General features: G+C 39.4%; 1 protein-coding gene across 1 annotated transcript in view; it reads right to left on the bottom strand.

Moving 5' to 3' along the window:
• Nucleotides 1-2725: 2725 nt before the first annotated feature.
• Nucleotides 2726-26284, bottom strand: part of LOC141910805 (neuromedin-U receptor 2-like) — a 41940-nt gene continuing 18381 nt past the window's right edge. The window contains exons 2-4 of the mRNA XM_074801669.1: nucleotides 18186-18734; nucleotides 4036-4167; nucleotides 2726-3316 (exon numbers count right to left, since the gene is read on the bottom strand). Coding sequence (XP_074657770.1) covers nucleotides 2820-3316; nucleotides 4036-4167; nucleotides 18186-18734 — 1178 coding nt within the window. The 3' untranslated portion in view covers nucleotides 2726-2819. The remainder of the gene's footprint in view (nucleotides 3317-4035; nucleotides 4168-18185; nucleotides 18735-26284) is intronic.

The raw sequence follows: 26284 nt of genomic DNA on the forward strand, positions 1-26284 counted from the left end.
TGATTTGGATCTGACTAAACAATAATATGTATACGAATCTAAAGCACAAGCGTTGGAGTTTTTTGTTTCCATAATCATTTCTTAACTATTCACAATCATGCATGGGGATCAAACCCGTTCCTGTTTAAACCACGTTCAGTTTAGGCTCCATGTTGTCCTAGTACAGCCTGCATAACGGACAGCCATGTTTTCATCATGGAATCACTTCGGGGATTGTTTCTGGCGAAATGCTCTGCTTTTCCCTGCGGATATGGTTTTTCAGTTGGTCAAGTGTTCACGGCTTGGGGTTCCATAGATTCTGTCTTTCAGGTAACCCAACAAGAAGAAGTCTCTGGGGACGTGAGGTCGGGTGAATAAATGGGCTACTCCACATCCTCATAACGAGATTACCCGAGTTTGAAAATGTTCACACAGAAAACACAAACAAAACAACAATAATGGGTATTACGTACACCAAACTCCCACGTCTCTGAAACAAGAAAAAAGAATAGGGACATTTTTGGCACACCCTCTATATGTTTTACATTTTTTTTCTACTGCCAACAGGCTGTTGTCAGGTGCTCCAAGCTCCCGGCAGAAATTATCGAAACGGGCTTCGTCATAAATCCGCCATCAGTACGATGTGTAACTCCAACTTATAAAATCGTTTCTTGCAATGCTCACTCCAAGTAAGTCAAATACGTGTATCTTCATTAAGTTTGTAAATTATTAATTCATAGCCCTTCAATACAGGTCTTCATACATATGCCAGTCTTTTCTACATTTTGCCCCTTCGTCTATAAAACAGTGGACGAATATTCGGCGTCTGGTCTTCATACATATGCCAGTCTTTTCTACATTTTGCCCCTTCGTCTATAAAACAGTGGACGAATATTCGGCGTCTGGTCTTCATACATATGCCAGTCTTTTCTACATTTTGCCCCTTCGTCTATAAAACAGTGGACGAATATTCGGCGTCTGGTCTTCATACATATGCCAGTCGTTTCTACAATTTGCCCCTTTGTCTATAAAACAGTGGACGAATATTCGGCGTCTATGAAAATATGTTAGGACACCGAGTTTCGATGTTTGTTATGTGCCAGATCCACCAAAAAGATGCCCTATCCTTATGCTATCAGCCTTCATTGCTTGGCACAAAAAATCCCACCGAATGCGGAGTTCTGATACAAAGATAAAACTATTCGCGATGTAACAAAGATTTATTGAAGGTAATGATGTTGTTGTCGACGTTATTTTCCAGCTACGGAGTGATATCGAATGCCACTCTGATGATTTCCGATCAAGGCGTAATGTGTTCTATAACCGATTGCAAAAACGCTTGTAAACTACAGGCTACATGCGTACCGGTACAAGGAATACCACCAGGTAAACGATAATCGGTAATTTAGAAAATATTCCACTTCAAATCAACGACAATACGTATGTGTCCATCCATTCCACGGTTTTCAAAAACGATGGAATAATCATCGTATAAGTTTTTAGATTCGTTTTTGTGATATTTCAAATAAGTAAGTAATTCAGCGATGGACGTCTGCAAGATCCGGGCGTAAGTGGAGAGAATTTGCCTGCCTGTAAAATACGAACTTTGATACGTATATTCTAACTTGTTGAAATACATTCGTATCTAATCGTTTCAAGTGATCGACAAACGTAAGTATAGAGATTAGCAACAAGTCACAGTTGACTGGTGAAATGAAATACCTCGTTAGGAGTATGGCAGCCTTTGTATTAGGGCCGTTTCCCGGGGGCTGTATTCAAAGTTCAGTTATCAATGGTTAAAAGCGACATCATTTGGTCCCTTTTTGCTCTAAATATATATACAACATCATAAGTATATGTGACTCAAATAATGGTGGTTTACCGAGGTTTAATGAAATTAGTTAGGTACCGGTATACATTTACGACTTGGCCTGGGTGATCGGTTGTGACTTCGCGTATAATAATGGGGAACCCGAAACACCAACTATCCCACCAGATGGCGTGACGAGCAATCGGTCTTACGTTGTCAAGATTACTTCATTTTCAATGAATTTTGAACTGAATTTCTAGACTACCAATTTCATATGCCACCACAGGACCTGCCAAATATACAATACATTCATTCTTACTCAGATATCGGCATTCAGTTTTGATTGAAATTTAGAAGCTATCGAACGCGGAAGACCGATTAGCCACAAGCGAACCTGGTGGATCCTCGCCTGCCATACGTGGAGTCCTCGATTGCCACAGTAACGGTGCGTAATTAAGCTCCGCATTAAGCTCCACATTCAAATACACGCTGTTAAGATAACGACTGTATGACATATCCCTTCAGTCAGCGTAGCGAATTAAAAATAAAAAATATTCTTGAGAATTCCGCTGTATATTCATTTATTCGTCAATCACAATACTTCAATATCCATCTATACATATTTACACTCACTTTTTTTTATCCTTGAGGAAAAAAAATGTTCTGGTGATCTCAAATATATTCTCACCAAAAAAACGCATAACACAGAGCGGACAAGAGGAGCTGGAAATCGTAGAATACGTAATCAATAAAAAAATTATGACACTGATAATAGGTCAGAGAAGAAGCTTCTTCTGCAGTAAAATAATCACACGTATAACAAACAATAAGTTTTATTTCTCTCATGAATACGGTTGAATGCGAGGCCACGTCCGAATCTCAATATACATTATTTACTTTTAATTCAAGGCTCTTTCAACCATTTTATCACCTGTTCATTCGGGGTACAATCATTGTAACATAACGCTGGCTCCGTACATATCGATTTTTTAAGTGTCAGTCGGGAATATAGTAATATAACAAACATCATTCACACGAACGTGCCGGGGTTTTTCGACACGTTATTGCAGCCGATAATCTGGTGTTTCGGCAGGTAAACGGTTGCGCACACCGTTTCCTGTTCGTTCGGCGCTTCGGTCGTAGAATTCTCGACCGGTTCTTCGTTCTTATTCCGCAGATTAATATTTCCGTTGTTGCACGCGTTAACGTTATTCGTTCGGTCGGTTTCGTGCATCGCCGGCGTCGGGGTCTTGTTGCTTTTGCCGAGTGCCGTCGCGGTTTTGTTGCCGGATCCGTTATCGCAAGCTCGAAACGTCGCCCCGCGGTTTCGGTTCGTGTTTATCGTCGAGTGAAACGACGATACGTACGTGTTCGAGCGTTCCGAATAGTATCGACTCCTGCCGAGTCGGTTTAACGATTTCTTCGGTAGACAGCAGCACAACGTTGACTTGAAGGCCTCTCGGTATTTTTTCGACATAAGGTTGTACAGTATCGGATTTATGGTCGAACTGACAAAATATAGCACCCCTGAAATATCAGAAATATCGAAACAAATAAATATTGATACGCCCCTTGCTGCCAACCAGGCCACCGAAAACTCGAGAAAAAACTGCGAAGAAACTTTCGGAATATTTACACGTGGAAAATGGCCAAAAATAGATATCCATAGACTCAGTGACATTAAGAAATCGGTTCAAAGTCAATTCAATTTATTCAATTAAGCAAAGTGGCTGAATGGCCATTTAAATGGCATCATCTATCGAAAAACACCATATCAATAGGAAGCGTCGAAGGATTTCACGGGAAGCGATCTTTTCTCTAAAGATCTATTATCCTCGTGGGCGTAAAAAAGTACCCGCTGTGGCCGTCGGTTACAACACCCACGCTTGTGTAGTATGTATGTATGTATACATCTTCACCCGTCAAGGGATTCGAACCCACTCTTCTAGAGCCGTTCCCCGGTGGAAGCGAGTTCGGGGGCGATACCGGACCCCTGGCAAGCGAGGATGGTATGTATATCAACTGTATGTCAACATTGCCATTGTATGATGGCGACATAATGAATATAAACGCGACTGCAAATATCTAGTTTTGTCACAGGCGTTTTATTGCGTCATCTCTTGTTTTTGATAGGTCACCCTCAAATTGCATGTTTTGGGTTTTCTACGTATTTGCCGAATCGGCCGCCATTATGTTGATATCTTGATAACTGTTCGATTTTGTACCGTCTGGTTATATATACGCACCTGAGAGATTGAATATATGCGAGTGAACCGCTGATAGTGCGTCCGTCCATTTATCCTGAGGGATATAAATAGCCCACAAACGCTGCAAATGAAATGGTGCCCAGCACACGAAGAACGCGACGACCACCGCCACTGTAACACAAAACGAAAAAAATAAATCTATCTTACTAATTTTCAAGGGATGGCGAATACTGCACTCAAGCCAAACGCCCACGACGAAGCGGAAACAAGGAAAAAGAAAACGGAAACATGTTTCCGAGCGTTCCTTGATTAGATGTGACGCGTGCCTCCTCGGGAAATCTGAATTTCGTACTGCCCTCGTGTCACGTGCGTGTTTACGAGAAACAAGAAACATGGTCTCAAGAAAAATATTTCCGAGATCAAACACGTTTGAGTATTCGGCGTGTTCCTGTTTCCCTGTGTCGTGTGCGTTGGACTCTAAGCGAAACAAAGGCAGTTTCATTTCGAATTTAAGACTAAGCCTTTCCGAACAATACATTTTGAGTAGTAGATGTATTCTATTTTTCCTCATTCAAATTTTTTTTAATTTTTGGAGGTTTTCAGCACGAGATTCTTTAGATTTGACGAAAAATTCGCGAATGCTCGGAAAGACTGGAGTCTCTTTCCGTCATAAGTATAATAGATAAGTAAAAGTGGTTTGGTAAATACAGAACGGTTGTAAATTCAGGGGAAGCGCTATATGAAAAAGAATATAAACAAGCGTTGAGATACTTAAGATATATCGAAAGAATATTTTACAACAACTTCGGCAATTTGAGTCGCACGTGACATACATGAACATAGTATGGATTCTATTATTGCATATCGTAATATATAACAATGTGAGATATAGGTAGATATTATAGTTATTGCATGTAAATCGGCATCCTCGCTTGCCCATGATTTCTTGGTCGGACTGGTTCTCCCTAAGCGTCCACCAGTCTCTTATCAAGCCAATCAAGTGTAGTGAATCTGCTGGTGACACTAGTGGACGATTAGCGGCAACCTGCCGCCCAAGAAATCTTGGGCCATGTAATAGAGCAATGGAGCGTTTGCGGCAAGCGAGGATGGTGAATCGGTGAAAATGGATGACTTCTTCAAAATGTCCAATTTGAAGCCTAGGATTCCAGATGTAAACGACGGACATGGAGAAAATGTTATCCATTACTTAGATTGTATACAATATAGACGTAGTCGAGCGGATTTCTCTTCCAGGATCAGAATTCAGGATCAGAATATTTTGGATTTTAAAACAATAAGAACCCGTTTATGCAATCAAAAGTTTCATAGTTCTGATTGGTTAGTAGCTGAGATCGGGCACTGACCAATCATAGAACAATGACTGGTGTCCGAAATTACTTATCGTGACTATGACCATGGGCTCTACAGTCCATGGTATAAAATAGTGATTTCAGAACCGATTCATTCATTAGAAAAAATCCGCTCATCCCATTGTACATAGTCGTGGTGATGTGTTGTGTATTGTTCGTTTGCCTGTTGTAAATATAAAATCCTAGCTTGTCACAGTTTGTCTTATTATTCAGAGCTAATCGCGTAAGAATATCTTGTGATTTGAGCGTGTTGATCTGGCACATGAGAATTTACTACGTATCGTTATTGCCATTGATTTATTTATGAAACAGATGCCAAAACTGCAACTACTTTTTAAGCGAATGAATTTACAATTCAAAGATTTTCGCGTATCATTCGTTCGTGGACGTTATATTAGATTTGAATACTAGATTACCACTGAATTCGCCATTACACAAGCGAATTTGATCGAATTTCAATATTGAAACGATTCGTCAAGAGCGTAGCCAACATCGTTTGGAATGTTATTCGTATTACAAATTTAATTCAGCGGCGGGAAATTGTATTTGGCAAATACGTTTCGTAAGCAAAATAGGGTTGGATACTGTTCCAGGTATTATGGTATTTTCTGCATGACGTTTTACAATTGTAAGTATATTTTTAAGAGGTTGCTATTTCTTTCGAGTATAAGTGGAAAAGTTTTGCGAATAAACAAATCTAAGCGGTTATTTTCTATTATACTCAGAGTCTAAACACCAGTACCGATAAGACTATAGGGTTGTGTAATCTTATCTCAAGGGATTTCGAAAATGACTTTTCGATTTACATTTACATGTAATTTCATATACTGAGATTTTCAACATAGGTGGGCATTTTCATAAGTACGCTTAACTAGGGATTTTCCTGAATGAAAGTCGGACCAGGAAATATTTAAATCTAGGATTAAAGATTAAAGATTATCTTAAGTATTCTGCGCCCATAATCTTATCTGGTGTCCGTTGCAGAAATGCTTCATAATTAGGTAATAAACACATGCCCGGTTAAGTGAGGCAGGCAAACAAACAAACACAGACACATCCTCGCTAAACAGGATCTCCAAAACCGGTTACATTATCAGTCAGGCGATCCATTGACCAAGCACCCGCTATAGTTTGAAAACATATATACAGTGTATTTAACGCAGTGCGCAGCATTAGATGATGATAATGTTCGGGCCTCAGGCCCTGAATAGCGTGGATGGCACACAAGAAGCAAAACATTAATAGAAAGTGACGAAAATAATTTGATAGACGTGCCTAGATAGGCGTGTAGGGTCTTACTACCCGCTCGCTGGTTGCACGCTGAGGCTCGCGAGCGCTTTGGACGGTCTTCGGTGTCCGGGGCTATTTCCCCTCTGGGCTGCTGAGTGGCTACGAAGAATATAATAATAGAACGTAGAAATAATATGAAACTAAAAGCCAGGGTCATTTGATAATTCTTATACGCATATAAATATATACATCTAGCAACACAACAATGACTCTATCAGTGGTTAGATATATATACGAGCGCTTTGCGATCAACAAGTCGTATCCTGAAAAAATAATAGTGCATGATGAAAATTATCACAATGTCACGACGACGACGGCTACCAATTGCGAGAATAATGTGTGGAATTCGCACCAAAAAAAATAAACTGTTAGTATAATCTATGTTTCCAAAATACTTCCTCAAACTCGTTCTGGGACACGAATGCAAATTTTTAGTATGGCAATTCTGCAACTAAAGACAATAGATAGCGCAAGATTTACCCGCGTTCCATGTCCCTTGAGGCTTACAAATGAGCCTATTGTCTCGGCGATCAATTTGCAGCCCTATTCCATCGGTCATCCAAACACAAGACAATCATGCGCTTCGGAGGCGAATAAAGCAAATGAAATGGCCAATTCCACCAGCTAAATGTTTGTCTATCCGAGTAGGTGTCGGAGTCGGAAGATTTACGGAATTCGTATTACGGGCAGTTTCAGTTGACGTCTAATATATCGGTTTTCTTAACCTTCGAAGCGTTAAATTGCGTTAATTTTTTTTCACGTAAATTCTTCGTCGATACGCTGAAGAAACTAACCAAGTAAGCCAGCTGACGCATGATTGGAATTGTTAATATGTCTAATCATCGATTGGAATCGGGTACATTTATCACGGTGTTGATCAAGTTTCCGAACAAGCGCTGTCAAAATATCGCAGTAGTCTGGGTTTTATTTACTGAAATCATTTGTCGAATGTTTCAATCTATAGCGCGCGCCGTCTGCTTCAGATAATGCGCGCTCTGTGTGTCGCTCGTGTGGTGCGAATCCGGTGTAGATACAACATTTGATGCGTGGCAGAGAATCTCGGATAAGATTGATCCAGTTGCTGAGAATGGCTTCTAATCAGCCACCTTATACCACGAAATAACTGATTGAAGTACACATTCGTGTCAGATTGGGCCAGCTCAATTCACCGTAATCTTTTTACTGCCTTTCAATGTCGGCAACTTTTTGCGAGGAGGCTCTTCGGAAAGTGTCAATAAATCTATCAACGAATCTTACACTTTAGAAAAGCGACAGCGAGAGGGAAGAAAATATGAATACAGATTACAGAGAGCGATACCGACTGTCTGATGACTAGAGAGCTAATGCCGTATCGGCCGACAAGCTCGTTACATGTACCTGAATAGAAATCTGCGTATCAGAAATCGCGTTGATAGAAGTTTGTTTTTACCGAAAAAAACCGATTTATTAGTTAACACCACTCCGATGTTGTTGAAGACATTTATGAAGTTGTTTAAGGCGTATAGTTATCGATAAGACACCAAAAAAACAAACGATGCCTATTTTTGACATTCTCAGAATTAATCGCATAAGTGCGATACCGTACAAGATCTCGTCTGCCGCTGGAAAGACTGTTCTCAGATTTTTTTCTTATTTTGATGTCAACTATTCGCCATTAAGCGCGTCGTCAGATGTGTCGGTAATTTGTATCGAATTGCGAAATACGAATTAATTATTTCCATTACTTGCCCGAAAGACGTGTATAGAGAAACATTATAACCGCTGTCTATTATAGTAATTACATGAACATTGGAAACACGAAAGAAACTGATTGCGCGATGAAGTTTGACCATCGCTGGACTCAGCCACCGTGGCAGTCTCCGGTGCATGCCGTGGAACGATACGGCACGTAAGGAAAACCAAGTTTCGATTATCAACAGCCATCGTTTTGTAATTTCTTTTACTTGGAGAGACTTTAATGAAATAATCTTACTGAAATACGAGTGTGTGTATCGTTCTCTTTGCTATATAATCTGTGATACAATGTATCTCTAGTAATTCCTTGAAAATCGTTTTTAGTTGGCACCGAAAATTCTGATTTTAGATAATAAATTCTAACCTTACAATATTTTAAGTTTTTGGCTTCGTGATTGCGGGACTTTATATTTGAAATCTTCTTTCGCGACTCATTGCGAAGTTTTACCTCGTCTATGGAGAATTCAATTTGAAATTTGACACGAATAGAAGTGTATTGGTCGACATTCGTACGATGGCACGATTCATCACTCGGACTGAAAACCGTTCTGGTTTTAAGTTTAAAACCCACTAGATATAGTTAAATGGTTAAAAGCGAAATTCATTACTCAAGAATTAATTAAAAACAAAAGACACGACTCTACCATCGTCGCTTTTGACCTTAGATTTTGTAAACGATCCTCCACGTCAGCGTTTGACTATTCTACTACCATTCATGAACAGGGATGTAGCCATGGATTTTTGATTGGTCAGAGAAGGAACTAACTTTTTCAACTGCTCTTTTAACTGACAGATCGCTTTTGACAGCCGATGTTTTTGACAGCTAGTTTTTGATTTGCTTTCATGACACACAAGGATGGACTAGTTATAGTCTGTCGCGGTCGAAGTACCATTCCCGCCGCCGCTGGTTGAAAAGATCGTTTTTCGACTTTACCGATATTTTCAGTATTGGTTATCACTGATAAAACTCAATGTCCTTAAACATTGCCGAAGGCTAACACTGCCTACATGGTTTTTCAGTCTGTATCTTCACCCTCGTTCCTCATTCGTCGCAGAAGCGAATTTCTAATCATCGACGAGGTGATTCGAGTTTTTCATTAAACGCGTTTTGAAACGCGCTGCAAATATTGCATTCCACGTGGCAATCGTCTCCTGCGACGTGTTACCGGTGATCTATTTTCCATTAGCGAGTCGTTGACGCTAATTTAATAGACAATTCTAACATCATCAATTATGATGCGTCGATAGGGTTTCAATAGAAATCGAACGGCGACCGAAAATTCGTTCGGGGGTTAAACAGCGAATCACCGGTCAAAAGCCGGTTGATATATAAAAGCCGGTTGATATAAAGGTTGATATATCAATCGAAATTCTTTTTTACTTGATTGTTTTTAATTTCCATTGATTTAGATTCTGTACATTATGATATTTATTTCTCCTCAATATGATACAAGAAATAATTTTGATACGAGGAGTTTTACAAAATCTTCCAGGTGGCCGTAGAGGAGCCTTAAGGCTGTAATCTATGAGACAAAGTCCTCTGGGCCCCCGTATACATCATCCTCCCTCGACGGGGATTCGAACCTGATGACATCGTTACACTCAGCCACGGCACGAACCCTGCCACAGTAAACCGGGTGCGCAGGTACATGCGCAGCTTTGCCGCACGAAAACTTGTGGGAGGATGGTATATATACCTCCATGAATATATAATGATTAATAACTCCCCCTATAGTATTCCTATTCTACTAACCCTCTTTAACCTCTGTGAAAATTGGAAATATAGCTTAAAGATATGCTTAGATATTTCAAAAGTAATGAATATCGCGATTTTTTTTACGCACGGTTAAGATGTGCGGTCCTTGGTTTCACATCGTCACTGCTCTCAATTGCGGCGTTCAAAAAATCCAAGAATCACCGGCAAATATCTGCATTTCATTTCCTTTAAAATGGTGTATACATTTAGTTCGTCGAGCAAGGGACTGCAGAACTATATGATATTCTATCTAAACTTATGTTTTAAAAATGAGCGCAAATTATCGCAACAATGGGTACAATGGGTACGAGGGACCGCCACAAAATGGCGCCTAGAAACTTGAAACTTCTTTATTTGAAGGCCTAACCTCAGTATGTACGTGGCATAAAACGTAGAATGTTTGTTTTTCTCCAATGACTACTCCAGCGCGTTGACTTCAGCAACGTCGACAGTGGTAAGAACCGATTTACTATCAAAATTCATATGAATTCATAATTGTATTAATTATTATTTTCAAAATGTTCATTTTGTTTGTTCAGTCATTTATCCCTCACTGGAATGAAAGAACAACTTTTTAAACTCCTACTTCTTTCATAAGGTAATGAGAAAGAAGAATAGACAGAAGAGAAGCTCGATGGAAGATTGTTAACACGGACTGCAACTGAAATTTCTAATTATGAACTACATTTGAACAGTAAATTCTTTTAAGTTCGATCACCCATCCAATTATATCGTCTCTACTTCGATATCCGATTATAAAATCAAACGACCTGCTTCGTTCCCGGCAGTTTATGGTTGGTTTGTAAGAGACACCTGATCAAATCAAATTGAATCGATCAATCAAAATGAATAAGAGGGATAATCATCCCGTATCAAGATCAAAAACATCGCAATAGAACAAATATAATTTGGGTGGAATATATAATATATAACAAATACGAGAAAAATCCCTCAATAATTCAGCCAAAAATGAAAGGTTCCCTTGAATAAAGTGGATATACAAAGGACTGAGTGATTAAAGAATTTATTTGAATTACTTTAATCAATGTTCTACTTCTAACTTTCTAATCAATCACTCAGTCCCTTTGTTTGATTCTTGTAATTTCTTGTAAATCTATTCTGTGTCAGTACGCCTGATGATGGCTAATAGTATTAAGCCGATACGCTGTTCAAATACATACGGTACTCTGTTACCCAAGAACGTTTCATCTTTGGCTGAACTATTGTAGGATTTCTCTCGTATATTCATCTCACGGATATTGTGTATCTTCTCGTCGTATAGAACATAACTCACAATATGCCTTTTTTGCAGAGAAAATGATAAATTGTACTTTAATCTAATCTATAGACCACTTGTTCAAAGGTAGAGAAAACATCCGTATTTCAACGTCTGGGGATACCCGTTGTGATACATGGATGTTCTTTGAACTGATATCTCCTAATATTTTCTGCTTTATCCTGTTCCGCCCCAATTCAAGTTATCTAAAGTTGATTCAGTTTACCTATTTGCTTTTAAAATGGTGATAAAATGAAGTTTAAGTCGGGGATGAAATTGGGAATACGGATTTAAGCACTCTTATGATTCGGCTGCGCAAAAAGATTCATCTGAAAACTTTACTAACGACATTGATACAGCCATATAGACTCCTGTAGAGTCCATGATATAGCTAAAAACATGTACCGTTTGGGGTGCTAAAAGATGATATAGAGAATGAATTCTCGGCCACGCCATAAAGATGTTGTGTTAGCGTCGGTATTATTGCCATTCCTTCGACATCTAACCAGAAGAACTAAGCGTGAAAAATATGACGTCAATTGCTCTTTTTAACATGGTCCGAATGATGTATCACTTCGGGTGCGTGCAATCCGCAGTTTCATAACTACGTTCCAAAAGACGTCGGCATCATCAAAGGGATTTCAGCGCGTTTTTTCGCGCCCCGTTCGTTCATGAATAAAATCACCGCGCCGTCTCGAGAACTTCGATAAGAGACCGCATGGTGGACCGGGGTTCAGTCAGAGCGCGGTTCGAGATGATGAAATCAATACGATCTGAACGCCGTTATATGCCGGAAATTGAATAGCGCCTCGAGGAAATAAAGATACACGTCAGATCATAGCCATAAAAACGTAAAAAATGTAATTTTTCGGTCGTTTTTTTCTACGATTGGAGCATGCGTCATGTATATATGTATATATAAGGATAAATAGAAGTCAACGGCTATCGCATTTGTTTTGATCCCGACACCAATTCCCCGAGAGAGACCTCATTCAATTTGCGTCGCAATGTTACCCATATTTTCGTATCTCGGAGACGGAAAGAAGTTTACTACGTGTTACACGTCATAAAACAGAACACGAATCGTTCGGACGTTTGTGGCCATCGAGAAAATAGCTATAACCAGGCGGACATTTATTCCTCAACGATAGACGAATCAGTATTGTAGATGTACGGTACTGCACAAGTGGGGTAGTTCGGAGAGAAACTATTACTGTTTATATAGCATATCCCCGTCCGCGCTAGCCCAAGTGAACAGCATTTTTTATCGACTTAATCAGTTGTCCATTTGAAAAACATTCCCCGCATCGTTATTCTCACAGACGAATGCGCGAAAATTCATCCAGGCCGATGTAATGTTCTAAACATCGCCTTAACTTGACAAGCGAGTCGCAAGAAAATGTGACAAGATATAGCTCGGTCTTGGATGAGAATTCCATTCAGAATTCGGAGAACATCACAAAGTTAGTGGTTTAGACGGAATATTGTCGTCAGACGCCTCTGATCTAATTACGAATATAACGGTTTTTAATGAAATTGAAATGAATTCTCGGCACATGAAGCGACTCAGTCTTTGTTCGCGGAGTATTGAAGCGACATGGATTACATTATAATCAGCTTATTTTACTACATAACGGTTTTTCGCAATTTTCGCCTCTGTTTTTTTTTTTTTCTATAGCGTCTGATACTTTTCAGGAATATGTCTCGCAAACCGGAAGCCGAATTTTAGTGAATGCTTCCATAGGGGCTGACCAGTTCCACTTTAACGTTTTAGACTATAAGACAAAGGTTCTGCTTGGCGATAAACGTAGTAATCGCTGTCTAACTAATCATGACCATTCTTTATAGATTAAAGCCCATTTATGGACTTCTCTGTATTACATAACCAGCCATGAATATGTATCTGCGTTAGCGAATTGGTGTTTAGACAAAGAATAGACGGAGGACCAATGAATCAATGTATCGGAGGACCCCTTTTGCTGCCTCAAGCATCAAGTGGCATTTATGAAGGCTAATTCTCGCAATGTTTCGTCGTATACGGCTACAAGACACACGCGGCTTACCGAAATCGGTGAAGTTGGAGAGAACCCCGCCCTGCTGAAATCAGAATTACAGTGACTCAGCAGCAGATCTTGGAAAATTGGAAGGCCGGGGTCCAGATGAAAATAAAAGGCATAATAGGCTCGGATAAAGCAGCCATGCTTAAGAACTTGGGATCCCTCCATCTAGGGTTACATATCTTTTGGAAGAAATCCATCCTAAAAAATGCTCCGAGAGGATGAATGTGATATTTTTTATTCTACGATCTTTGGTTTAGGAAAAAGGCAACCACAATGGGAAGGCAGGGTTTGGACCCCGACACCACCCCCAAATTCGCTCCTGTGACTGCCATTGATGACTAGCGCGAACATTACGCGTGACGCTGGTGACGAGACTCTATACCACGACATGCGAACAGCAAGTTTCGTTTGAAATATCAAAATGTCGAAAAAATGAATTCATACGTAAAGTTTCCTTCCGATATCAGAAAACTCGCGGAGATCAAGACCCATATCATATCCGATCTCAGAAGACAACGTAATTATCGTCATCCGTTGAGCGTCTCTCGGTTCGTCTTATCGGCAGCTTTAACGTCTGAGAGCTCGAAGCGCTCAAAATCTTGTGATGGCGTATTTATTGGCGCCGAAGATTGACTTCAGTCGACTTGTTCAGATTGGCATTAAACGCGCTTTGATCAATAGCGCAAGAAATCGGAGACTAGTGAAATAAGATTACAAAGGCGCGTGTATACACGACAGTTTTATCCGCGAAGGCTGCGGGTTGATTTTCATATCGGGTATACGAATGTGAGTGTTACCATCAAAATCTTGAGTTTCGTTGGATGTCAATCTAGCCGTCAGGTGGTTGAAATGGTTAGCACGACGCGAACGTTCAGCGTCAGAATTCGTTACACGCAACGTGTACTCCGCCTTCGTATGTGGCTTCTCACATGACTGACCGGAAATGAGCACTGGGGAAAGTTTGTACCGGAATCCATACATTCACGTGATTATCCGAAGATTGATTTTAGCAGTAGAACAACACACATCAGTATTCATCAGATTCACGAAAACCTTTGCTGAATGCACGATTTATGTAATCCAATGTTTATCAACAATTACATCTATTCAAATTCAAATGCTTGTTCCCCGAATTCCTTGATTTCCATAAGCTTAGTTATGCGAGCTGAAAGCCTTTTGAACTCTATGGGCAGCGGCGAATAAGAGGGGAAAATGAGTTTTTATCTTACGAACAGCTTTCTTTCGGGGTGCCCGTTTGGTTATATGATATGTCATATTTTGGGATGCGGATGAATGTTTCCAAGCTCGGTATATTACAGGTTCAATGTTACTTTTATTTGATTAGTTTTGAATGATTCAATAGCAAGATTACTACAAGTTGAACCTTTCCGAAGCTCTGCAGTCTTTTAATCGTGATAGTTCTATGTGAGTGCTTTGATTAATACTGCACCAGAGGAACTTACGTACTAGCCGAGTTGTGGTCATGATTTTTCTGGGAGAGAAAAACGCTGATATTAGTTACTGTGGGAAGACTCAACAGGTACCTAGTTCACTGTGTGTTAAGGAAAATGAGATGAACTGGGAGTCTATCGAACTGCTACTAATATACAAGCGGTTTCCTGCGGTTTGCAGTATACCCTTACACCGCCTGTATAGGTTTCAAAAGGTTTTTCGTTTGTTTGCTATATAAAGCGCGTTCAGATAGGAACAAACGATTTAAAAAAAAGAAAAAAGCAAGACTTAACACACGGGGACGACTTTTGGCATTCGTCCTCTATAGTCAAGTTCAGGCAGAATTCGACTTACACGAGTAACGCGAAATCTTTAAGAATCAAAAAGCGGATAAAAGTACAATCATGCCAGGGAACTGATTTGCAGCAACAACAACGAAACCGCAAACAAAATAGAGAACAGGCGCACTTCGTTGTGCTGTGCGACATGTTCTGAATTTGCCAATTTCCAGACGATGTTCTCTGTATTGAAGAAATGCTAGTTGATTGACAGATCGTCGATTCATCAAATCGTTAATAACATATCGCCGATATTGAAGATCACACGTTCATCATAGCGATATGATGAGAAAACGAACCGAAAAGTAACTGGAATGTTTAGAAAAAACGCAGTAACGCTTGCGTAATATGAAATTGTGTATGATGGCGAATATGTGTATCAAAGGGTAACGTATACGGAGACGTCCTGGGGCCATATACGTACTATTTTTTGCAATCCAGAATAAGCCTCAAAAGTCATTTTTGTACGATAAGAAGATCTGTTTGTTCCGAGTCTTGTAATTCAAGGGAAAATAAAGTTATTATTATTATTATTATTATTATCATCATCATTATTATTATTATCATCATCATTATGGGTAATATCACTACCTTCTTTTTACTTATGAATTCCCATAGGATACTTGCATAGTACATAATATTCAGTAAACTCAAATTTCATTTTCAAATTGAAAAAAAAGATATACGTAGCAGCCAAACCTATAGCTAATAGATCATTCTCGAAATATAGCAGTAAAGTAGATGAAAGAATTTAAGAAAAAAATAGCGAAACATTATCGACATTTCCATTCGGATGATCCCCGCCCGTACCGTCGCAATCGAATCAAAATCCCACGAATCCCGTCGCTCATCCCAATGACTTCGTTCGACGCGTCTTGACACAGAAATATTGCAAATAAATTTGACATTCAATGTAATCGTTGCCGACTAAACGTTTCTGATAGACAACGATTAGACGCGGCTAATCGCGCTTAAAAGACTGATATTTGATAAGCGACGCAATTTACGCTGAAGCGAAGATGGAGATCGAACGAGAGGAAGGTAGGTCTACCCGAGATCCGGCGCCGCGTCCTCCGTTCTGATACTAATGGCAGATCCCAATCTTACGAATAAAAGGCGATAGTAAATTAGCCGCGATATGGCGTCTGAATTTTATAGCGCCGATATTAAACAGCTTTCGCGTATACGGCATATCGTTAAATTTCCTGAAATTACGGTCTATACGAATCACGAACTGGCTGCCCGTTAGACGAGACGTATTTTACGAGGCTAATCGTGGAATTAAATCGCTCGGTAATTTCCGGTATTATCCGCCCGGTCTCGCACCGCTGACAAAATAACATTCGACACGATACTATACGAGATCTGTATGTGTGTGGATATAACTGATTTGTCATCATTTCGTGTGCGCGAAATATCAATAAAACCGAATCGCGTTTTTAGTGGTATTCAATTCGTTGGTTGGACGATAAAGTTCTGCGAGCGCGTCTAGAACTATCTTCATCAATCTTTTTCTAACTAACTTGAAAGTTTATTGACGAGTTGAAAAATAATACTTATATCACGTAGTATTGTCGACAAAAGTAGTACAGCATGAATTACCGATATCTAATATTAAGGATGAATGTAAGTTATTTCGGTCTTGAATATATCGATAATTGAATCGACCGGCAACCAGTCTAAACTAGCCCCGATATATTAATGACGTGGTGCATATCCTCTCAAAATAAAATCATCAAAATTTATCAGAAATGTAATAAAGAGCCGTGAAATATATTTGATTACAAACAAAACGCCAAAATTCATAACTGTCATAGTTATTTTAAAACGCCAATATTGACGACGCAGAGCACATCGACTCACATCGAATCCGTCATAACGCATACTAGGTCTAAAATGTATATAAACATTATTGTAACGGTTTTTACAGCGTAAAAAAAACCGTTTCGCGGATTGGAATCTAATCGATGGAACTTCAAAGTCGATCTTTAGAAATGAAATTGCCGCCTGCTTGAGCTAGTCGGTGACAATCAATTCTCTAGCATCACAATCGATACATCATTGAAAGATTAAAGCCCCGCTATTCAGGCGATGCCGATATTAAAAGCAATTTTAGTAAAATAGAGCCACGACTGGAAAATTGAATATTCTGATTACCGACTCCATGAATAGAAAATTCGCGCGACAAAAAATAGCCTGCCTACTATTCGATTCGGCGTGAAAAATGTTATTTTAGATTTTTTGGATTTATTTTAGAAATCACGGTTCAATCAATGATACTTGTGCTCAGGAATAACAACGTATTGCTTAACTGAAAGGACGGAAAACTTTTTTAAACCGGAACGTGCAATAGAGCAGCTATCAATGTTTTCGTAACGTACGTAAATATAGAAAATTCATCGAAATGATTAAATATTTGAGGATTCCACGAATCGCTGAAATGAACAGAAAAAAATTATAAATTCTGGCTAAACAAAAATGATACATTGTTTCCCTAATCGGCCGGGCCATTTTGTAGGATGCAATGAAATCTATAATCATTTCATTTCTATAATTGCTGCCGGGTGTGTCATGGTAAAATTGATCATGATATTAAAAAGGTAATGTTCATGGTAGATAGGCGGCCGGCCGGGTCAAGCTCAGCAGAAAGGAGAAACAAAATATCCACTTTTTATACTTGTATGTAAATTAATGTGGAGAGGCGCGATTTTTCAGAAATTATGAAGCCAACATTCAGTTTGCATAATATAGAGGGCTAGAAGCGTAAGAGGTGGATTGGGTGCTGTTGCAGTTGGTGCTAAATACAATCGTCTTGCCTGCTCGCTCTATATACTAGAGAATATTCTATATGGGTAGCGCGCGCGCAATGATTACGTCATCTTTAACGACGTTTCTACCGCGTGAAATACGTACCTAACATTTTTAGTACTGTTTTACGCGACTGCATCCTGTTAGTCGTGCTCGTCGTGGCGCCGTAATCCTCCGACGTTTGCCGAACTAATCCAGCAGATTTCCGAAGCGTAATCCCGATCAATATGTATAAAACGGTAATAATCGACATCGGAGTTATAAACAAGGTGAACGTAGATATTTGGAAGAGATACGCGGCGTCGTTAAAACGAGTCGGGCGAATATTGCAGGTCAGCGAGTCCGGGATCGGTTGTTTAGTCCTTTTGCTACATACGGCATGAAATAGTTCGACGTAAACAGTGTACGGGGACGCCGCGCCGCAAGCTATTAGCCAACATATTATGATAATTCGTACGGCCCTAGAAGGGTTCGATATAGTTTGCGAACGAATCGGATGGCAAATGGCAATATATCTCTCGATCGTGAAAGCAGTAATTGTCAGAACGGATGCCGATGACGTCATTTCCGATAAGAAGATCTTGAAATAACAGAACGGTTTACCGAATACCCACGGGTAAGCTTGCCATATACCGAAAACTTCGGGTGGTAGACCTGAAAATACACAAAAAAGGAATGTTTCAGCATTTTGATGAGTGAATTATTGCCCATATATTTTCATCAGTAATGTATCTATTCATTTACTTATCCATCGTATCAGTTCGTACAGAAAGTAGAAAGATACAGGTTTATAGAATAAAGAAATTGAAAGAAGAAAAAAATATTACAAATAAAACAGAAAAAAATGGATACTATATTCGTACAATCAATACAAAATGGCAGACAATTTCACCAAAAAAGCATTTACATTGTTATATCAGACATAGATATTTCACGATATTATCAATGTTACCGTCGTTCGATTCATAGATCTTAGTTCAAAGAAATCTCGAATACGTGTGGCAGATTGTGAGACATCCTGTTTCTGAAATGACTGGGAACACGGTAATCTAATTATGTCGAATAAGGATAATTCGACATACTACAAAAGTATTATTGCCACTTGGCTCTAAATTAGGATGCCGGACATACGTTGACAAGCGTGAACCGATATTTTCACTTTGGTCGCTGCCAGCATCTCGCAAATCGACCGTACTCTCAGCTATCATCGAAATATAACGTCTAATCATTCCTTGCTAATAGGAACACGTGTTTTAGGCAGAATGCGCGATCAAAGAAACTAATATGCAATCAACTGGACATTGTATATCGAACTGTTTTGACCCCTGTCAAGCAGTGTATACGAAAACACTTTTTTTTCGTTTGAGTGGACGAATGTTAGTTCTTCTTCGATAAGCTGTTTATCAGAGAGCTTTCATTGTTAAGCATATAGCCACGGGATACTTTCGTCAGATTTCATTCGTCCTGTCGAGAGAATAACTGGCATCTTATTCGATTTTGTGATAACCGTTCGTGTTAGCTGTGGTCTACGCTGACATGGTATATGTAAACACTGGTGGTTTGAATGAAGTTTTGTATCCGATAAACACCCATCATGGCCCCAAAATGTCCATCATTTAGAACCCGCGGTCGACAGAACATGACAGCAAACAGAAGATATGCACGCGCACTTGTCGAGACGTAACTGGAATATCGATTCATTTACAGAAATGATGAATGAATATGATATAGCGAATCGGACGGACAATACGACGTCAGCGGCGGCGAATTCAAAGAAAATACCGAAAACGGATGATCGAGGTTTATTTGGTATGAACGTAGTCGAATGTCTGAATCCGTAACTTGCCCCCAATTAGACCTTCATTAATGACGTATTTAGCAACCATCTGAATCCGAATCGGAATCGGAATCGACTTTTCGGTCACAAATGCCGATAACTTTTTCGGTCACAATTGCCGATAAAGATTACGGCAATTCTCCACTTACAGCCGTGCAAAATATATTTGCCAACGATCACCGCAATCGACATTGCCATGCGACTTGTCCACTTTACTCATAAAGATGTGAGCGATTCGAAATTTCCGTCGACAATCAAATTTTGCAGCCGACAATTTGTGGCCTGTCAAGGCCGGGTCGCACTCATACGGTGAATCAAATCATTGATGACGACGACACAAAAATCTCTTTTAGTACTCGTGCGATAAAATTATTCGCTTTGCGAAAGGTGTTTCAAAGTGAACATATCCTTAAAGTTCAATCGCCACGATGAATAGTAATTGAAAATCTTAGTATTTTACGTAAACAAAATGTAAGCATTGTCTGACAGAAACAGGTGCGGATCCAGGATTTTTTCCCGGAGGGGGTTCATAGAGAATGCTTATCTTAAATCGCCGATTAAAATATCTGATAGGGGGCCTATACGGCATATTGTTTGGCCAAACGATAGATGATATGGTACCGATTATGTAGTTACTATTTGCCCGCCTTGTCTTTAGCGCATTCCTTCAAGATTACGATTAATAACTATTTTTGGTAGCTGAGCAGGGGGGGTCACGACCCCCGAAATCCCTCTGGATCTGCGCCTGAGAAATAAGATTAATAGCCTATATAGTATGGTAGCCTATAGTCTAATAGCCTATGCTAGGAAGAGCCGATAAAGTCACCCGTTACAACTTTGAAATGAACCGAAAGCAACATAGACATCCTATATCTAGTGCTAAGATATCAGTGATTCCAGTAAGATTACAGCACAAGTAGTCGTTTATAGAAATTCATATAGAAAAAATCAAGATGCAACTGAAAATGATTATATAATTATAGTAACGAAAGTCTTCGAGTAGCAGTAGTTTATTGATTTTATGGATAGAAAGAACGTTTCCACACGCCTCGTCGATACTTATTTGAGCCATTCTCGTAATAAAAAAATATTCTATTACGAAATTACTTCTGATTTCTTTAAGAGAAGATTTAAAAGACTGTTAAGTTTGAAATGTGAGAAAACCATAAACTCTTATCAATGCAGAATGTTATCGAATGAGACCATCTGCGTTATATCGGTCTGTCAGAATATATTAGAATCGTCTGCCCTCGTCGGCTTGTGCCAATATAACATGTTTGACTATCCTGTTGAAATAGGTTTCTTCGACGTATAAATCATGAAATAGCTTGTTCACTTCATGGCAAACAAGAGATGACAAGCTTTTCTTAGTGCGTAAAGTTAACGTTGTCTAAAATGACGGATTCCCATTACGCTAAGTAAGTGGTCAAATACTGGAGTATACGCTGATATCATTTGCGACGATAACTTCATAAATCAAGAGAAATTCCAGAATCCTAGTCCGATATAATATATCTGTTGTCCAGTTTGAAAAGGACTCGGTGGCCACCTTTTTGTCGGCCTTGATCGATCTGTAATCCAATAGCTGTGTATTTTAGCTGAACCCTCGACGACGGAATGAGCTAACGACACCGTAATTGCCCGAACGCGATATTTCTATCCACTCATCCGGAGGGCTCCGATATTATCCGTACGATTATAGTCGGTAAATTACAAAAATACACTAGTTCCCACTGGTCATCCGCTTTCGGAGAATTACGTCCTCGTTAACAAATAAAGCTGAACTCTATCTGAGTATATTACGCAGTTTTGCCATTAACGCAGCGAAAGGCCGTCTTACTTTATAGACGTTGGCATGGCGTAGATCCCGGGAGAAAAAGTGAAAATTGTTTACAATGAACTTTGTCATGAGGTGGTTCAGGGATATGGTCTTCATTTAGTTATTCAATCAGTGATCTAATCGTCACCGCCAAGCTTTTTATATGGAATAATGCTGAATTAACCGATCGTAAAACTAAACCTGAGGAAGGGTTCACCCTTGTTTAACGCCAGATCGAAACTCTTAGTAATTCGATGCACGAAAGATCTATTTTCTTAGAAATTAATTCAGATTTTATTTCATGAAGTAGAAATTTCAATTTCGATCATTCGTCTCGTTTGGAAAGCTTGATTAGCTTTCGAACCTTATCAAAAGTGGAAAAATGTTCTATTCAATCAGAATAACGTTATCATTACTTTTTTTCTGCATCTGATGCTTGTTACGTTGGCTGGTGTATTTTTCATATAATCTTTGACTTGTGTGTCGGCGTGATGCGGATTAATTGATACCCGTTGGCGGTAATGCAACATTTTCTAGATGCAGATTTCATCGCGACTTGAAGGATAAGTATGATGAATCGGTTATAGGAATTTTCTGATAATTTATCATTATACTCGGTTACGCGTCTCTTTTTAAATACGTCGAGAATACTGTTGCAGATTGGCCTTTTCAGATATCTATACGGTGGCGCCGTAATAACGTTTTACTAAATATCATTCGAACCATGGGGGCCGATTAATTTTAATTAGTGTTTTACAAATGGAATTACAGTGTTACACCGCGGTATCTGAACAATTCGAGCAAATGTCCCGTCCCTCGGGGTCAGTTTAATGAAAACGCGTAAGCTTAAAATGGTTGAGTTTGAATTGTTGCCAATAGCAATTAGACTAAAAAGTTGAGTTCGTCGTAAAAATTCGTTGTGAGGTAACCACTGGATATAGAAGCCAATAGTGACAATTAAGATGTTTTGACCATATTTTGACTTCAAAATGGGATAATGTGTGAATACCATACATAGACAAAGAATCCACGAAGCAGAGTTGTTAATGGCAAAACCAACACTGACAATTAAACACCGTTTTTCATCACAGTGCTCAACCTTGTCATCTTTCATTCAGTTCAGTATAATGTTAATATTCACCGACCAGATTTACGGGATAAATAGATTTATCGTCGGGAGAATATTTCCAAAAGTTCGTACGCAACACGCTCAAAATGACCTCCATATCCTGGAGACAGATATAAACTCGTGCTCCGAAACAGCCCGACTCCTGCGATGCCGGGAATGTCAACGCGTATGGTACCGGGGTAACAACCAGAATAGCATCTCGAAGATGTAAATTATGTCTCAGATAAATAACATTTTAGTGACTGGAAAATTACATAAAAGCGGCAAATATTATGAAATTGAAGCAATTTAATAGCGAAGAACTCGTTTGAACTCTTACAAATGAAAAATAATTGGTTCTTCCGGTAATTTGAAAATCTTTGCCTCACATTTTAACGGCAAACGTATCATTTTGTCTTCGGTTGAAATCCGTGAAACTGTTTGAAAGTGTGCTTATAAACGTTATCAATCAGAAGCACATCCCGATTAACTAGATGCCAAACGATAATCACAAGTATCAACAACAATTATGTAAAAAATCATTTTGTCGGTCGGAAGATGTTGTATCAATCAGGATATATCAAGAACACGATAAATAATAACGAATGATATGTTCATGTTATTGGTGTTACCGATGAATGTCATCTTCGACGTATTCGTACACACTTGAGAATTCCAGATATACGGTACATGTATTCGTTATACGTGGACTCTATACTGTAAGCGGGCCAGATTCAATGAAAATCTGGATTAGGCTGATAAATCAGTAAATAACACTTTATTCAATATAGACGTGCCAGGTATATTGATTTGTATAAAATGTTTGTAAGATTTTAACATTGTCTTTTCGTGATTATAAGGCTTCATTCGTCTGTTTACGTTTGTGCGACGTAGCATGTGAGTGATGCGGATACTTTTCTTAATGACACGGCCTGGAAATACTGATTCAGTCTCTCCGTGTAGACCCATCATTTTGCTACATTTTTCTTCCTTGCCATAGATTATGATAGCATCTAATAATGTAATATTCTAGTGGCAATGAATTTCTATTTCTATTTCTGTACGGATACTGAGACGAATGTCGCACGCGAGGATGTGCTGGCGTGAATGAAGCATCTGCTTCATAGGCCTCATGAATCGTATACCCGAGGTAAAAAAAAGTATTTGTCCTTGAAATATTTCAATTTCTCCCCATATGTCAGGATTTATGGTGGCTGATAAGGGTCATCCCGTAAAATTCCTGGTATGCAAATGAGGGCGCCGGAACGCCAAAACGAAAAGTAGCGTCAAATTTGCCAAAACACATTTTTAGAGAAAATTCTACATTTTACGTTGTTTCGGCGGGGTCGCCAAAACGGAATTCCGAAATTGAAAACCGAAAATTCTTTGCTTTGGTGCCAAAACAAAACGGACTTTTAAGAAGAAGTTCAACGTTATTTTTCGTTCTGGCGTTCTGGCGCTCTAATTTGCATACCGGGAATTTTACGCGATGGCCCTTACCAACTACCATAGGAATTTGATAAAGGCAATAAATTAAAACAACAGCTCAGTCACAAGAAAGCGTGGACGTAGTCACGTTAAAAGGGATATAAATTCACCATTAAAAGGATGAAAAGCGAATACGTGCTAGATTAGCCATTCCTGTATATGTATGTATGTATTATCCATCTTGCTGAACGAGTATAAATTCTTGAAGTGGATGATATATAAGCCTGTTAAGTTGCAATGTAGGATTTATTTAAAGCTGATGATATATTTACCGAAATAATCCCAGCTTACTTCATGGATTTCCGATATATACCCGAAACATTTGAAATTGCCGGGATTATTTTATTTCATGTGTATATATATATGTTAAAATCGTGAACATAGAAAATTGGACTATTATGCGTGAATTTATAATGAATATCATTCCTCTCAACATTGCGTAATACAACCGGCTCACTCACGGAAAATGTCTGAGACATGCAATCAAATCGGGTGAAAATAGGCTTCTCTACGCTATACTAGTGCCACAAGTACCGAGGTAATTTGTCACGCAGAATCAAGAAGGACCCATCGAAAACAACTGCGGCGAAGTTCGTCGCGTTAGTTTAAAGAAATGAATATGTCGCCGGTATTTTCTCGAGTCGATAACGCCGTAGTTCTGTTGGCATTATTTGATCAGGTTCTTCAGGGTCGAAAATGCCTGCATTCGGCCCGAGGGTACCGCCGCCGCCGCCGCCGCCGCGACTGTAACCACGGGATAAATACAACCGATCGATAAATTCAGCCGACACAAAAGAACGCCGGGAAATCATATAACAGGGAATAGATTATTCAAAAAATTCTTAATTGAAGTCGCATGCAATGTTGCTGGCCTGAATAACGCGCAGCCGCCGTGAATAGAACAGACTTCGGTCACATGGAAACCCGACAACTCGAATGAACACGTCGCGATAGTTGATTCAATTCCGTTCCTTAGTTACCCGGATGTTAGTCACGAGGCCTTCCCGCTAAATCACACCAACGTTTCCTGGTGTTTAGCCCTCGATAATTTAGCTCATATCGTACGCTGTAATGGCGGTAATTTGTCTAATATATGGTTTCCTAGAGGGCTTTAAATCGCCACGAGTTGTCAGAAAATCCGCGTCAGCGTGAATGGCAACATTGGTAAAATGCCGACTTGATTGTGCTTTTGTTACAGCGGCGGCGCTCGATAACCTATAAATTCCAACTTCTGATTCTCAAACGGTTACAATTTATGTTACAATATTGAGTAAATAAATTCCCAAGTCTGCAGTTACACTCGCCGTAAACAACCACAGATACTCAACGTCAAATTTCAGAAAGATACCCACTCAATGCCTAGAGTGTTGGGAGATTTATCATCCAGACCGGGGATCCGAGGAAAATACCATCAACAAACTATCACGATTTCTAAGCCAGCTTGGCACTTATTGGCGATTTCGGATTTGAATGGCTCCGCTGTCGTCAGAATGTATATACAATCTCGGAAGACAGTAAGATGAAGATAAAACCAAGACACACGTTCCAATTTGTTACGATCTTCCGATAATTCTTCGCTATTTTGAACAGTGACAAAACCGGCCGTCGGTACTAGTGACCGCGGACGTACATAAACTATTGTACACTCTATATATATTATACGTCCATGCGATGACCAAATCAATTTGGTACATTGCGGAGTATACCTGCGTCGGGGCCTGATTGATCTAATTACGAAACCCCGACGAAAAACGTCACGTTGCAATTGTTACGGACTAATGATGTTTACCAGTATAGTTATATATATATCTATATATATGTATATATTTTTTTTTCGGTTTTGTGTTATTCTCAGCGTGTTTGCGTGTGATGAATTATTGTGTGTTCAGAACAGGTTGTGTGCCTCCTATAGTACACAAGTCGAGCCAGAAAAGCCTTTTTTTCGAGGGAAT

The sequence above is a fragment of the Tubulanus polymorphus genome, chromosome 1 (assembly GCF_964204645.1).
Source record: "Tubulanus polymorphus chromosome 1, tnTubPoly1.2, whole genome shotgun sequence".
Lineage (NCBI taxonomy): Eukaryota > Metazoa > Nemertea > Palaeonemertea > Tubulaniformes > Tubulanidae > Tubulanus > Tubulanus polymorphus.